Genomic DNA, 15,597 nt, shown 5'->3' on the forward strand with positions numbered 1-15,597 from the left:
TTCTTTACCCAGCAACAAATCACCATAGATAGCCCTTTTGTTTTGTTTTTTTTTTTTTTGAAATGGTTGAAAGTATCTTAATGATCACCCATCTGGCATCCTATCTTTTACAGAAGAAAGAACTAAAGCCCACAAAACTCAGTTGTCTGACCTCTGGCCACACAGCTAATTTATCACAAGATTATTACAATGGAGATACACTGTTTTCTCTAACTAAAATTCTTGCTGGTGAATAGATGCCTGGATTCAGTTCTTATGTCCTAAGTCCATAAACTTAGTTTTTCTAGAGTTCTCTTTCAGTGTGCTTTTATAGATTAAAATTAACATATCAGAATTAAAAACCCACAAGCCTTAATATAATAGGTTGTACTTAAAATATAGCTTCATATGCAGCTAGAATTCTCACAGTTGGTTTCTTATTTGATGATTTTGATCTTCACATTTAAACATGGAATTTACTGACCTAGTTTCAAAAATATGTTCAAAAGCTACAGATATTTTTGAGAAACTATTTAAGTATTTCATCTGTTCTTGTAGATGGTTTACTGGGATTTAAGTGATTGCTCCACATAATTTTTCTATCTAGATATTTGGTGGAATGGCACTGATTTCAAACAAGACCTGTTTGATGGCAAATTATTGGGTGCTGAAATGCTCTTCATTAGCACAAAGCTGGGAAACTTGTGCCTAAGATTTCCATGGTTACTAGGACCCTTACTTTCTAATATAAAAGATTCTCAAGGACTGTGTAAGGAATGAATACTGTCTGAATGAAAACAGACAGGAAGAATGTGTGTGTGTGTGTGTGTGTGTGTGTGTGTGTGTGTATGTGTGTTTTAGAGAGCAAGACAGAAAGACAAACAGATAACAGACACACACAATGAACTTGAAAGGAACAAGGGCATAATTCTTCTCTGTTGTATATAAATAATTGACTTGCTGTGACTCTTAATTGGGTTCTGTTTTATATGCCTATATGTTACAAATCGCATAATGAAAAAACTCGTTCTGTTTTGGTGTTGTGAGTTTTTGCTAGTAGAACTCTGCCGAAGCCTGGAGGATAATACTGTGGTGTCCCATGTGTCTTGCTCAGCAGCAGCATGACCTTGACAAATGTTACGAACTTCAGTAGCTCAAGTGTTCTTATATGTAAACCTGGGGTCACACTGCCCATTTTATATCAATCATGCATGTCCTAAGCATCTAGTTCTGACCATACACAGGTTCTCAGTAGCTCCCCAGCTTACCCTGATGCAACCCACCTGTCACCTGCTGCTCCATTTTCTGCTTTCTTCTCTTCCCCAGCTTAGCTCCACTTGAGGGATTCTGATCCCCAAAGTAAGATGTAAGCAGTTGGCAGGAGCTAGGATCAAGAGTCCCCTTGGCTGAGTGGCTCATTGGATTGCTCTGGTCTGGACACAGTGTTCTTCGTGGTTTCTGATGCCTTGGAGAACCTGAACTTGAGCAATGACTGAAGATCATCTAATGAAGATCCAGAAAGCAGCTGTTAGGGCAACTACACTTTTGCCCTTTCAAAAACTTTTTTTTAAAGTATATAATAGTTTTGTAACTTTAAGTGTTTTATGTCTAAATATATTTTACAAACTACTTCAAATTAGAACAGTTAAGTAAATTGTAGCATTCTCAAACCTTAGCTTTTCAAATGTCTGTAGAGGATTAAATATTAAAAATTATTTTGCGTCGTAGAGGCTGAACAACTGGTGGGTGGGAGACCTGGGCTGCCAGGGAGCAGAGAGATCTCTGCGGAGTGCACACGGAAAGTGCACCCCTTCCCTTGCCCTGCCCTGCCCTGCCCTGCCCGATCCAGCGACCAGGAACAGAAATTTCGAACTTCTGTTTCCACCCAGTGGCGACTTCAGGACGCAGAGCGGAGCCTGGCCCATCTACCACCCGGAACGGCAGCTCTGAGGCATAGAACAGGGCTCGACCCATCTGCCACCTGGACCAGTGGAATTCCAGGGAAACAGACCAGATACAAGGGAAAGGCAAGAAGATATCACTGACAACAAAATGGCAAGAGGAAAGGGAAAGAGTATATTCCAAGGAAACCAAGACAACCTGGCAACAGGTTTTAAAGAGGAAACAAGAAAAACACTCAAAGAACTCAAAGAACTAGAGGAAAACAGAATCAAAGAGATGAAGGAATGGAAGAGGGAATTTAAAACGGAAATTGACACAATAAAGAAAAGACAAAAAGAGATAACCCTAGAAGTAGAACACCTAAAAAAGAAATCAGGAATCACAGAAGCAAGCATTTCCAATAGATTACAAGAGATGGAAGAGAGAATCTCTGGAGCAGAAGACAACATTGTAAACATAGACAAAACAGCCAGAGAAGATGCAAAAAACAAAAAGCTCCTAACCCAAAATGTCCAGGAAATCCAGGACACAATGAGAAGACCGAACCTAAGGATAATAGGAATAGAAGAGGGAGAAGAGTATCAACTAAGAGGCACAGTAAATATCTTCAACAAAATCGTAGAAGAAAACTTCCCTACCCTCAAGAATGAGATGACCATGAGCATAAAAGAAGCCTTCAGAACTCCAAATAGGTTGGACCAGAAAAGAAATACCTCCCGACACATAATAGTCAAAACATCAAGTGCCCAAAGCAAAGAAAGAATACTAAAAGCAGTAAGGGGAAAAAGGTCAGGTAACATATAAAGGCAGGCCAATCAGACTCACACCCGATTTCTCAACACAGACTATGAAGGCTAGAAGAGCCTGGACAGACATCATGCACACCCTAAGAGAACACAAGTGCCAGCCCAAGCTGCTATACCCAGCAAAACTATAAATCACCATCGATGGAGAGATGAAGATATTTCAAGACAAAGCAAAATTAACACAATATCTGACCACAAAACCAGCATTTCAATGAATTATAGGTGGGAAACCCAATACAATGAGGGAAAATACAGCCTAGTTAAAAACAAGAAAACTCCTAAACAAGAAAACTAAAAGAAGAAAAAGACACAGACACAACTCAACCCACAAAAGCAATAATGGCAGGAAACAGAAACAACTATTCCTTGATATCTATTAACATGAATGGACTCAACTCCCCAATAAAGAGACATAGGCTATCAGACTGGATACATAAACAAAATCCAGCCTTTTGCTGCATACAGGAAACTCATCTCAGAGACAAAGACAGACACTATCTCAGAGTTAAAGGGTGGGAAAAAAACTTCCAACCAAACAGCTTCAAGAAGCAAGCTGGAGTGGTTATTCTAATATCGAATAAAGTAAATTTCCAACCAAAAGTTATCAAAAAAGATAAGGAAGGACACTTTTTACTCATTACCGGAGAAACCGGTCAGGAGAAACTCTCAATCCTTAACATATATGCTCCAAATAAAAAAGCACCCACATTCATAAAAGAAACCCTACTAAAGCTCAAAAAATATATTTCACCTTACACAATAATAGTGGGAGACTTTAATACCCCACTCTCACCAATGGACAGATCATGGAAACAGAAACTGAACAAGGACACTGCAAAACAAACAGAGACTTTGAACCAACTAGAATTATAGATATATACAGAACATATTATCCTAAAGTAAAAGAATGCACCTTCTTCTCAGCACCCCATGGCACCTTCTCGAAAATTGACCACATAATTGGACACAGAGAGAGCCTCAATCGATATAAGAAGATTGAAATACTCCCATGCATCCTCTCAGATCACCATGGTCTATGGCTGGTCTTTAACAACAACAAAGACAACAAAAAGCCCATATACACATGGAAACTAAACAATGCTCTGTTAAACGATAGCAGGGTCAAAGAAGAAATAAAAAAAGGAATTTAGGATTTTCTAGAATTCAACGAAAACGAAAACACAACATAACCAAACCTATGGGATGCAATGAAAGCAGTACTGAGAGGAAAACTCATAGCCCTAAGTGCTTCCAAAAAGAAACTGGAGAGAGCTTACATCAGCAACCTGACAGCACAGCTAAAAGCCCTAGAACAGAAGGAAGCAGATATACCCAAAAAGAGTAGACGGCAAGAAATAATCAAAATTAGGGCAGAAATAGACCAAATAGAATCAAAAAGAACAATTGAAAAAATCAACAAAACCAAGAGTTGGTTTTTTGAGAAAATCAACAAGATTGATAAAGCCCTAGCAAGACTAACTAGAGGGCAAAGCGAGAGTATACAAATTAACAACATCAGAAAGGAAAGTGGGGACATAACAACTGAAACTGAGGAAATTCAAGAAATCATCAGATCCTACTACAAAAACTTATACTCCACAAAATTGGAAAATCTGGAGGAAATGGACGAATTCCTAGACAGATACAAGATCCCAAAGTTAAACCAGGACCAAGTAAACCATCTAAATAACCCTAGAACACCTAAAGAAATAGAAGAAGTCATCAAAAGTCTTTAAACCAAAAAAAGCCCAGGTCCAGACAGGTTCAGTGCAGAATTTTATCAGACATTTATTGGGGATATAACACCAATACTCTCCAAACTATTCCAAAAGATAGAATCAGATGGAATACTACCTAACTCATTTTTTGAGGCTACAATAACCCTCGTACCTAAACCACACAAAGACCCTACAAGGAAAGAGAACTTCAGACCAATCTCACTTATGAACATTGATGCAAAAATACTCAACAAAATCCTTGCAATCCGAATCCAAGAACACATTAAAACGATCATTCATCATGACCAAGTAGGCTTCATCCCTGGGATGCAGGGATGGTTTAATATAAGGAAATCCATCAATGTAATCCACCATATAAACAAACTCAAAGATCAAAATGACATGGTCAATTCAACATAGTACTGGAAGTCCTGGCTGGAGCAATTAGACAGCAAAAGGAGATCAAGGGGATACAAATCGGAAAGGAAGAGATAAAAACATCACTCTTTGCAGATGACATGATAGTGTACTTGAGTGACCCCAAAAATTCTACCAGAGAACTTCTACAGCTGATAAACAAGTTTAGCAAAGTGGTTGGATACAAAATTAACTCGAACAAATCAGTAGCCTTCCTATACTCAAAGGACAAACGTGGAGAAAGAAATTAGGGAAAAGGTACCCTTCACAATCGTCACAAAAACTATGAAATACCTTGGTGTGACTCTAACTAAGCAAGTGAAGGACCTGTACGACAAGAACTGCAAACCTCTAAAGAAAGAAATTGAGGAGAATCTCAGAAAATGGAAAGATCTCCCATGCTCATGGATTGGAAAGATCAACATCTTAAAAATGGCCATCCTACCAAAAGCAATCTACAGATTCAATGCAATCCCCATCAAAATTCCAACTCAGTTCTTCATGGAACTGGAAAGATCAATGTGCAATTTCATATGGAATAACAAAAGACCTAGAATAGCTAAATCCATTCTCAACAACAAAAAAACATCTTCGGGAATCACTATCCCTGACTTCAAGCTATATTACAAGGCAATTTTGCTGAAAACTGCATGGTACTGGCACAGAAATAGGCATGTGGATCAATGGAATAGAATAGAAGATCCAGAAATGAGCCCTCATGTATATGGTCACCTGATTTTTGACAAAGGAGCAGTAAACATTCAATGGAAAAAGGACAGCCTATTCAACAAATGATGCTGGTCCAACTGTCACTCAGCATGCAAAAGAATGAAAATAGACCCTTTCTTATCTCCTTGCACAAAGCTCAAGTGTAAGTGGATCAAAGATCTTCACATTAACCCAGATACACTGAAACTATTAGATGAGAAAGTAGGGAAAACCTTAGAACACATAGGCACAGGAGGAAATTTCCTGAACAAAACACCAATGGCTCAAGCTCTAAGGTCAAAGATTAACAAATGGGACTTAATGAGATTGCAAAGTTTCTGTAAGGCTAAGGACATAGTCAAGAAAACAAAACGGCAACCAACAGAATGGGAAAAGATCTTTACCAACACCACATCAGATAGAGGCCTAATATCCAAGGTATACAAGGAACTCAAAAAGCAAGACACCAGAGAATCAAATAACCCTATTAAAAAATGGTGTACAGAGCTAAACAAAATGTTCTCAGTTGAGGAACACCAAATGGCCTCGAAACATCTGAGGAAGTGCTCGACATCCTTAGCCATCAGGGAAATGCAAATCAAAACAACCCTGAGATTCCACCTAACACCTGTCAGATTGGCCAAGATCCAAAAATCAGATGACAGCAGATGCTGGAGAGGCTGAGGAGAAAGAGGAACACTTCTCCACTATTGGTGGGGTTGCAAACTAATACAACCACTCTGGAAATCAGTCTGGCAATACCTCAGAAAATTGGATATAGTACTACCTGAAGACCCAGCTATTCCACTTCTGGGCATATACCCCAGGGACACTTTAATACACAACAAAGATATATGCACCACAATGTTCATAGCGGCTCTATTTATAATAGCCAGAAGCTGGAAAGAACCCAGATGTCCTTCAGAAGATGAATGGATACAAAAATTGTGGTACATTTACACAATGGAATACTACTCAGCCACCAGAACCAAATTATTAAGAAAATGGCTGCATCTAGAGAATATCATCCTGAGTGAGATAACCCAGTCACAAAAGAACAGACATAATATGCAGTCTCTGATATTGGGATGCTATCCCCAGAGGCTTGCACTCCCCCAGAAACAACACACAGACTGTATGAAGTCCAAGAAATGAAGAAAACAAATATATATATATATATATATATATATATATATATATATATATATATATATATATATATATATATATATATATTTACAAAACAAGAAGACTTTGACTATTTCCATGTTGCGTTTTGTTTTGCATGTACTTTACGCTCATGGTAACTATTAAGTTTTCAATGCATACTGTCAAGCCCTTGAAAAAATCAAGTACTGACTAAAAAATATATTTATATAGTTTTATGTAAAAATTATTTTAATATCTGAAAAAACAGTACTGACAAAAATGTATAATTTTAAGCAAAAAATGTTTAAAATCTGTACATTTATCTTTGTTTTGTAAAATAAAGTCGTTTAAAAAATTATTTTGCCAATTAAGTTTCACTTTTATAATTATTCATACAATATATTTTGATCATATTCTTTCACCCAACTCTTCCAACATCCTTTAGCTCCCGGTTTCCCAACTCATGTTAACCTGTCTCTTTAAAACAAAAACAACACACACACACAGAGTCCATTTTGTGTTGGTCAACTATTCCTGACATGACCTGCCTGGAATGTGACTGATGCATACTAGGTGTCACTCCATGGAAGAAAACTCAACTTAGAGATTTGCAGTGGGAGCAAATTTGTAGTAGTTACCTCGAGAGACCTCAGATTCAGAATGATAAACATACATTTTCTCTTCTATGTGGATTTTGTTTTTAAGCTTTAGAGGTTTTATTTTACTTAGAATACATACCCATAGAAGTTAGATAAAGCACTGGGTGGGAAGTAGGGACATTTCCAAAGAAGGGGGGACAGTATAGTTTTATATAGGGATACAGAGGAAATTAAACAGGAAGATTAAATGGGGATGGGAATGGGAGGCAGAGTACAGGAGAGGATAGGGAAGAGATACCTAAATCTACAGGTGACTTCTTTAAACTGAAAATAGCTTGATTTTTAAAGTAGGTTTAAAATAATTTAGGCATTTTGGTCACAGTCCTATACGTCACTATATCTACTTGTTTTTGAATATCTTCAGATATAAGCAGGTAGCTTAAATTTTGCCTTAAGAGAATTTAAATATTCCTTTAAATCCCCGATAACTATGACTTTTATGGGGATGCTATTAAGTTTCTGTGGGGTGTTGTTTTAACTAGTATTTCAGTAAATGGGCTCAGAGAGAGCAAAGGGTCCGGTTTTAGATAATCTCCAAGTTGTCAGAGCCGACCTGCTCCAGAACTCTGCGAGAGGGCCACTTAGGAAATGGAAGATGTCTCACATGAAGTCCACCTTCTCAAGGCGGTGTCTGCTCTCTGCTGGGTTTGTAATGACTTTGTACAGATTTATCCAGGCATCCACCTCTCCTCCCACTTTCTGTAGAAGGGGAAAAGTTTGAAAATGAATCAGAGAACTTTATTTGGGGAAAATGAAATCATTTGTGGAGAACACACTCTATGTTATAACTCAAGCAATGTATCCTTACAGTCAGATACAAGTTTGATGGTCACAAGGTTGAAGTTTACAAGGATCAGCATGTTACTTCCACCGTGTCATTAATTTGTGCTAGTCAGGAGGCCAGCAAAGAAAGGAAGAACTTTCTCATCTTTCAGAGTTTTCTAAGGAATTTATATTTCAGTAATTTCTCCTCTGTAAATTCTTTATACAACCAAAATAAAATGTTGCATGAGCTTATAAATAAGCCACTAGGAAGAACAAAAGCCATGAGTAGTTCAGACATAAAAAAGTTATGTTCCACTTTAGATTTCTCTAGTATGTTAAAGGATCCTTACACAGAGCAGATTTTTATTTTAGTTGTATAATTTAATCACGAGTGACAGATAGTGTGAATCAGAATTACTTAGTACCTGTTGATTAAGCACTGCTCAGCTAAGGGGGAGCCTGGGTATGGAGTGCAGGCCTGCCAGTGTTTTCTTCTGCTAAGGGACTCTGTGGGATGGGAATACGTCCATAGACATATGACCCTGAACATGCCATATCTTATCTGAAACTGGGAGGATAGTTATATAAAAACAATAACTCAGTGCTAAAAGAGCTATTTTACATCTTGGAAATGTGGAAAAAAAATCTGTGAACTTCCTAATTTGTAAAATTTGCTTAGGGGAGTTGATGTCAGATTAAATGCATCTTTTATATAAGTTTTCTAGTCCATTTTCTGTTGCAAAAGCAAAATCCCTTGAAGCTGAATAATTTATAAGGAAATGGTCATTTAACCCATAGTTTGGTAGGCTGAAATTTCAAGATCTTCTGGTTCTATTTGTCTCCTGGTGGGGGCCCCTTGTACATCACAGCATGGTAGGCAGTGTTATGGTAGGAACCCATGCAAAAGTGAAACAGGAAAGGGGCTAGATTTGCTCTTTTGTAATAGCTCTCTTTAAGAACTAACCCATTGTATTAGACCAGTTACATCTATAACCTAATTACCTTGCACTAAGTTCTATTAGGGGTGTGTGTGTGTGTATTTTGTTTTGTTTTAGCAGTGTTGGGGTGGGCATGACTAGATAAACATTAACTTAATTTTCCTGCATTAAGTTCTATTGGTTATATAACTTCTGTGGTAGCATGGACAGGGGTGGGTGGGGGAGTGGACAGATGTCTACTCACCCCAGAAGGCACCCGTGACATACCAGAGAAACTTCTTTTTCCACCTAAATTGAGTTTTATGAGCCAGTAAGTGTGTTGAATATACTTATAGGAGCATGAATCAGAGGCTGCTTAGTTGCAGCATGAACAACTTACAGAGAAGCCCACCCCAGCGTGGATGAGGGTTCTTAAAAGTCTTATCCCTCATGCTTGCAGCATGACTTTCAGACAGCTTAGCTGGTTAGAATCTCTTCTCTCTGTCAGTTGTCACCTCGAAGAAGGGCCATAAGAACCTTACAAGTTTAAGACACTTCTATGACTTGTCATTTTGCACTTTCTTTTGCTTTTCCCTGATTTTCTGAGTCTTAGTGAATTTTCCTTCTTCCTGTTTGATGTACGTTTTTTAAGGAAGTAACTATACTACAGTGTCTCTTAAGATCTCTACTGTTTCCCAACATTGTCATATGAGGACTGAGCTTTTGGTATGTTAACTGTTGGGGAAACACCAAAAGAATGGAGAAAGTGTTATGAATGAGAAAAAAATAATGAATCAGATTCTTCCAGGGACACTTTCTAATAAAAATCAGATCAAACTCCTTGTTGAGAAGCTAGGCACTTGATGGCTTCTAGAGAACAGTCAGTTTCTCTAATAATGTGGCCCCTGATACATAAACCATACTCCAGTGGATGGTCCTACACTCATGAGTTAGGGGCAACACTGAACAGAATCAGTGAACTACTTTTTAAAAAGCAGGACACAAAGTTGGGAGGAAGAATTTAGAGGTGTATCTTGGAGGGGTTAAGTGGAGGAGGTCAAATATGTTCAAAATACTTTTTTATGAGTGTATGAAATTCTCAAAAATAGTAAGAAGTATTATACTTTTAAAATTAGCAACAATAAAATATGAACAAAATAGCAACCATTTAGACATTGCTCCACAAAATGCTGGATCATCAATGTCTTACAGCGGAGCAGTAAGTGTAGACTAGGAACAGCCCGTGAACAAATGGCCAACAGTTCTACTTCTGACGTCTTAACTTGGTCATGAAGTTTGTCACCATGAGCCCCCAGTAGAGCAGTTTCTATCATGAGCACTCAACAGGCTATGAATAAAGACCATGTCACCAACACATACATCTGCTGATCAAAGGCTGTGGTTATCAGCCTCTGGCTGCTCAGTGCACTTCCAGTCAGCAGGCGCTTATAGAGAAAGTTGGTATGCATCACACAGGATAGACCAGCTAGTTTTTTTCAGATGGTATGAATTTAAGGGTCATTTGAAATAGACTGCCATAACAGTGACATATTTTTAGTTCTTTGGGACCCTAGTTCTCAGAAATAAGAAGTTGGATGTAGCATGATCAATATGCTTAAATGGCAGAGAACATCAATGATCAGTTGTTGGCACTGGGCATCTGGTATTCTCTGAAATGAAGAGATTTGCTCGTCTGCCAGTGCTGGCAGTCTCAGATGGGGATAGAAAAGGAAAAAGTGTCCTTAATCTTCCTGGGAACTTTCATAGATGACAGCTAAGGGTAGCCTTAGGGTAACTGTTTTCTAAGCTGTTGAAAGTCAATCTGTATTCATTACTTTCTTAAAATATGTCATTATACCAATATCAAGTGCACATGTTTATGAAATCACAAGGGATCCTAAGAGGCCACTCACTATATAGTGTCAGCTACTGATACATATTTTAAAGAAAAGTAGTGCCAGGGAAGGCAAGAGCCACCCATGGAGGCTCTGGGGTGGGTGCTACTCTAGGAAGGCTACACTGCCTTCCCAGCCGCGCTTCAGTGTGCCAGGCCATGGTCCATGGCTGTTTCTAGGACTCTCCCGCCTTCCTTCAGATGGCTGGCCCAGCGGGTTTCTCCTCCCACTCAGAGGCCTGGCCACCTCTACTCTCCCTTCTCCCTCCACTGGGAGTGTTCTTTGCGCTGTGACTGGGGATGAAAGTCAGTGAAATCCATTGATAAATCTTTTGCCATCTGACATTGTAACACTAGCCACCTGCAGTTCAGAGACTGAGGGGCTTTTGAGGCACCTCTTCCTACCTGATCTAAATTTCCGAAGCAGGGACCAAATAGTTTTGTATATCGAGGGATGCCCCTCGTTTCCTCCCTGACTTGGTCTGCTTTCTGACCTGCCCATCTCTATGTTGCCCTCACTAAAATGTTACTTCCATGATGACTGAGACTTTGGTTTATTTCTTATTTTATCCCAATCACATAGAACAATACTGACTACCCAGTAGAGTCTAATAACTGTGTGTTGTATGCGATATGTAAATTTGTTAACCCCAAGCCAATTACTCTTTAAAGATAGTATAGAAATAGCATGCTACACTTTATGAGATGCAATATAGAATTATTTACACATTTCTCCTATAGCTTAAGACGTCTCAAAGCTTAGCATTTGCTCATTCCTTGAGAGATAGCAACCAGCTCCTGTACCATCGTTTCTTGTTCCACGTCACACAAGATGGATCATAAGGCAGCAGTAAGATGACTGTCTTCGCTCATTCGAGTTTCTGGAAGTCAGTAGGCTGTTTTCTTTTCACAGCTTACTGTCTTCTTATGTAGAACTGGAAATTTGATGATTGCCTGCTAATATCTATATGTTCTATAAGCATTTAATTATCAGTTATTAACTCAGTTCCCAATACATATGAGTATTTCAACACTCATTGGATAAGGGCAAGAGTGAATTGGTGACATGCGTAGGAGTCACACTGTCTAGTCCAGTGGACTTAGGCCGCTTTCTCTGAGAAAGTGAATTTTAAGCTGAGGAGGAATCAGTGAGGACCAGACAGTTCAGGGATCGGAAGCTCGGCTTTATGCTAAGAGCAGTAGAAGCAAGCAAGTACTAGCTCGGTCTGTGCCTGAGTCCATTTGTGCACATCAAATCCTGTAACAGAGCCATCTGTAATGGTTGTGAGCCACCATGTGGTTGCTGGGAATTGAACTCAGGACCTCTGGAAGAGCAGTCAGTTCGCTTAAACACTGAGCCACCTCTCCCTGGATTGGCAATGGTGAAACAGATAGTGGCTTTAATAAGAACAGGCTTTAATAAGAACACATGATTGTAGCCTTAATTCTTGACAGTAGAAGGAAGAAATGGATGTGTTTGAGAGATTTTTAGCAGACAGAGTAACTAAATGGCTGAGAGAGATGAGGGAAAGAGAAACATTAATTATGAGGCCAGCTTTCTAGTTTAGGTTACTAAGAGGAGCCAAGGGTCCTTCACAGAGGCTAGAGAAGCCAAGGGAAGAGCCAGCTGAGGGGAAAAGGGCACAAGATGCTTCTCTGTCTAAACTGAAGTTGAATATTCCAGACTTAATTATAGGAAGAATCCTTAAAAATGACTGCAAAGTAAGAATCAACTGTTGATGGTACTGGGCGATTAGTTATATTAAAATTAAACAATTTTACCTGTTATTAAATATTTGTTTTCATTATTAATATGTTTATTTTTAATGAAAGAAAAATAAAAAAATTATTGAATAGGAAATGCTATACTAAAACAAACAAGCAAATATGAAGCAAATCCTCTAGGGGACAAAAAGCTAAGACCTTCTTAGACACAGTGTAAGCTATATATTTAAATAAATGGTTTGTCCTGACTAGAAGACTATAGTGAAAGAGGCTATTAAGGTGTATATGTAAGGGCATGTTACCTGGAAATCCATGTTTATCATTCAAAGCAGGACAAGTAGGCAGTGTGTGACCATGTAATCAGCTACTGTGCTTACTCTATGACATAATTAACTCAGGACATAGCTATTACTTGAGATGTTATGTATACATTACATTTGTTTACATCAGCATTCACTGAAATTTTTATACAGTGTTGTTACTTATATCACCTTGCTTTTTAGGTTGATTGGGGCCAACTGGACTATTTGGTTGTTGACATGCCACCGGGAACAGGAGATGTGCAGTTATCAGTTTCACAGAATATTCCCATTTCAGGTAAATCTTAAAAGTTTGATTTGTTCTTCCTTTGATGTATTACTGTTACTTTACATAAAAATAAACTATATTGTTGACATTTTTTTTTGTCTTAAAATCATTTATGGATTGGTTGTTAGAGATCAGAATCATGTATTGAACTTTTGATAATAAATATGTGTATTTATAAAAACAAAAGGTATTTTAAAGGTAATAATATACATCTATATTCTAGAAAAATGCAGAATATAAATATATTTAGGTAGATTGTGATTATTTGGCTATACTGACAATTGTTCAACTCTTTTTTAAAATATTTATTTATTATATGTAGCTGTTTTCAGACACACCAGAAGAGGGCATCAGACCTCGGTACAGATGGTTGTGAGCTACCATGTGGTTGCTGAGATTTGAACTCAGGACCTCTGAAAGAGCAGTCAGTGCTCTTAACCACTGAGACATCTCTCCAGCCCAGTTGTTCAAGTATTAAGAGTGAAGTGCTAACAAACAGAAAATATTAGTTAATGAAACTAATTAGAAGTAAATGGTAGGAAAATTGGCTTTTTGGCAAATGTAGTTATGGAAAATTTTTATATTCTCCTATAGCCTTTGCTTTTAAGTCAAGAAAATAAATAAAATAGCTTACTTGGTCAAGTATGCAAGGTTTTAATATCTTGTATATGGAATTTAGAAGTTTGTGGTGATAAACTCTTTATTTTGAATTAAATTCTAAAAATTACTCTGAAACAGTTGCAAGTGTGTACATGCGCATACACATATTGGGCTTCTAGGAAGATAATGAAAACTTAAAGTATCTCTGCAGATCATTTTTATTGGTTATTTTAGCTTTGCCATTGACATTTAATTTCTGAAAAAGCTTAAACCTAGGATTTTTTGGCAAGCTATAAATGTTCTTTGTTACTAGTGGAAGAGCATCATTAAGATGAGCATTGAATGTTTTAATGTATGTTATCGTAATGGAGTATTCAGGTAAGGCTCTCTATAAAAGATGAAACTGGCATAAAATGCAAATAACAAGTTTATCATTTTGATGGTTTCTACTGTATAATGTGCCTTTTCCTTTTTAAAGCAGAAGGGTTAACTGACTTCTCGAGGTCCCACATTTACAATGTGTCATAACTGAGCACAGTTCTGATTGAGTTTAAAGCTCTTGATTGGACCTTCTGCATCAAGGGTCTCTGGTAACATCTGAGTCATGGTTTGCTAAGTTCAGCCTCAGGGCATCCAACCCATTTGAGCTGTGATAAATTACATTTACTACTGAATGTGTCAAACCTGTGCCCCTGTCTAGCCAGTGCAGTTTACTGCAAGGAGTAATGTTTTGAATCCTGAGAGGCTATTCTGATTTATCTTATTCCTGAACTTACCCATTCCAGGTGACTCACTGAAGGCCCTCTGCCTTTGAGCTTACCTATACTACCATCTTGCTCACTGTGCCCACCCTTGGTAGAGTCCTAGCTGTGAGAATGAGTGTGCATGTGCCGTGGCATGCCGGTATTGACACTGATGGTAAAAAGGTTGTTTTTCCTGGTGAGCAGACATTGACTTTATATCAGACAGTGAGGGAACCAGTAGAACTGGTACTTTGCAAATGTATGATCTTGGGTTCAGTCCTCAGAAGTGGAACTAGGCGTACTAGACAGTAAAATGCCCTGCCAGGGTGATAGCCAGGAGTGCGAAGTATGTCTGATCATTTCTCTAAGTATTTGCTAAAGTGTTTGTCGGAGGCTTAGTTCTTGAAGTCTGTTTTATTTGGGGCAATACCATCTCCTAGCAAGCATGTCTAAGGAGGCACCAGAAGAGGGCTGGCTCTAGGAATCGGTGGGCATAGTTTCTGGCTTGGCTGCAGCATGACTGTCATCACTTTGTAAAATCTGGAACAGCTTGTCAGCGTTGTGTTTGCCCTTCAGGTTTATCAGTCGCCCTTCAGAATTATCTCTTTCCTATTTATAAACCTAGTTTCCTGCCCTTTTTATCACTGACATTAAAACTCTTTTAAGATAGTTTGTTCTACTTTTTCCTATGTTCTATATTTGTCCAAGACACAAACCCCCTTTAGATCCGTGTCTATGATGAGACTTTCTGCTCCTACCATTACATCCCTTCACACCAGGTGAGACCCCACCCCTACTGCTTATACCCTCACAGCCCCCCACTTTCTTCTTATAGCTTTGCTGAGTCTAGGTCTCTACACAGATTTGATCCTCATTCAGAATGTCTTTCCATTGCAGTGAATTGCATGCCCATGTTTTGTATGACCTTTAAAAGCCTTCTGCTCTAATGCCCAGCCCCTGCCTTGTCCCCTGACCTCCCAGATAGGACTCCTTTATCCCTCTTTGGAATCCCTGTAGCATTATAGTA

The 15,597-nt window shown here is 38.4% G+C and overlaps 1 protein-coding gene across 1 annotated transcript in view; it reads left to right on the forward strand.

Moving 5' to 3' along the window:
• Window positions 1-15,597, forward strand: part of NUBPL (NUBP iron-sulfur cluster assembly factor, mitochondrial) — a 196,784-nt gene that overhangs the window by 142,653 nt on the left and 38,534 nt on the right. Inside the window, exon 7 of the mRNA XM_080939670.1 lies at window positions 13,143-13,236. Coding sequence (XP_080795796.1) covers window positions 13,143-13,236 — 94 coding nt within the window. The remainder of the gene's footprint in view (window positions 1-13,142; window positions 13,237-15,597) is intronic.

This window comes from Micromys minutus (assembly GCF_963924665.1).
Source record: "Micromys minutus genome assembly, chromosome: 1".
Classification (NCBI taxonomy): Eukaryota; Metazoa; Chordata; class Mammalia; order Rodentia; family Muridae; genus Micromys; species Micromys minutus.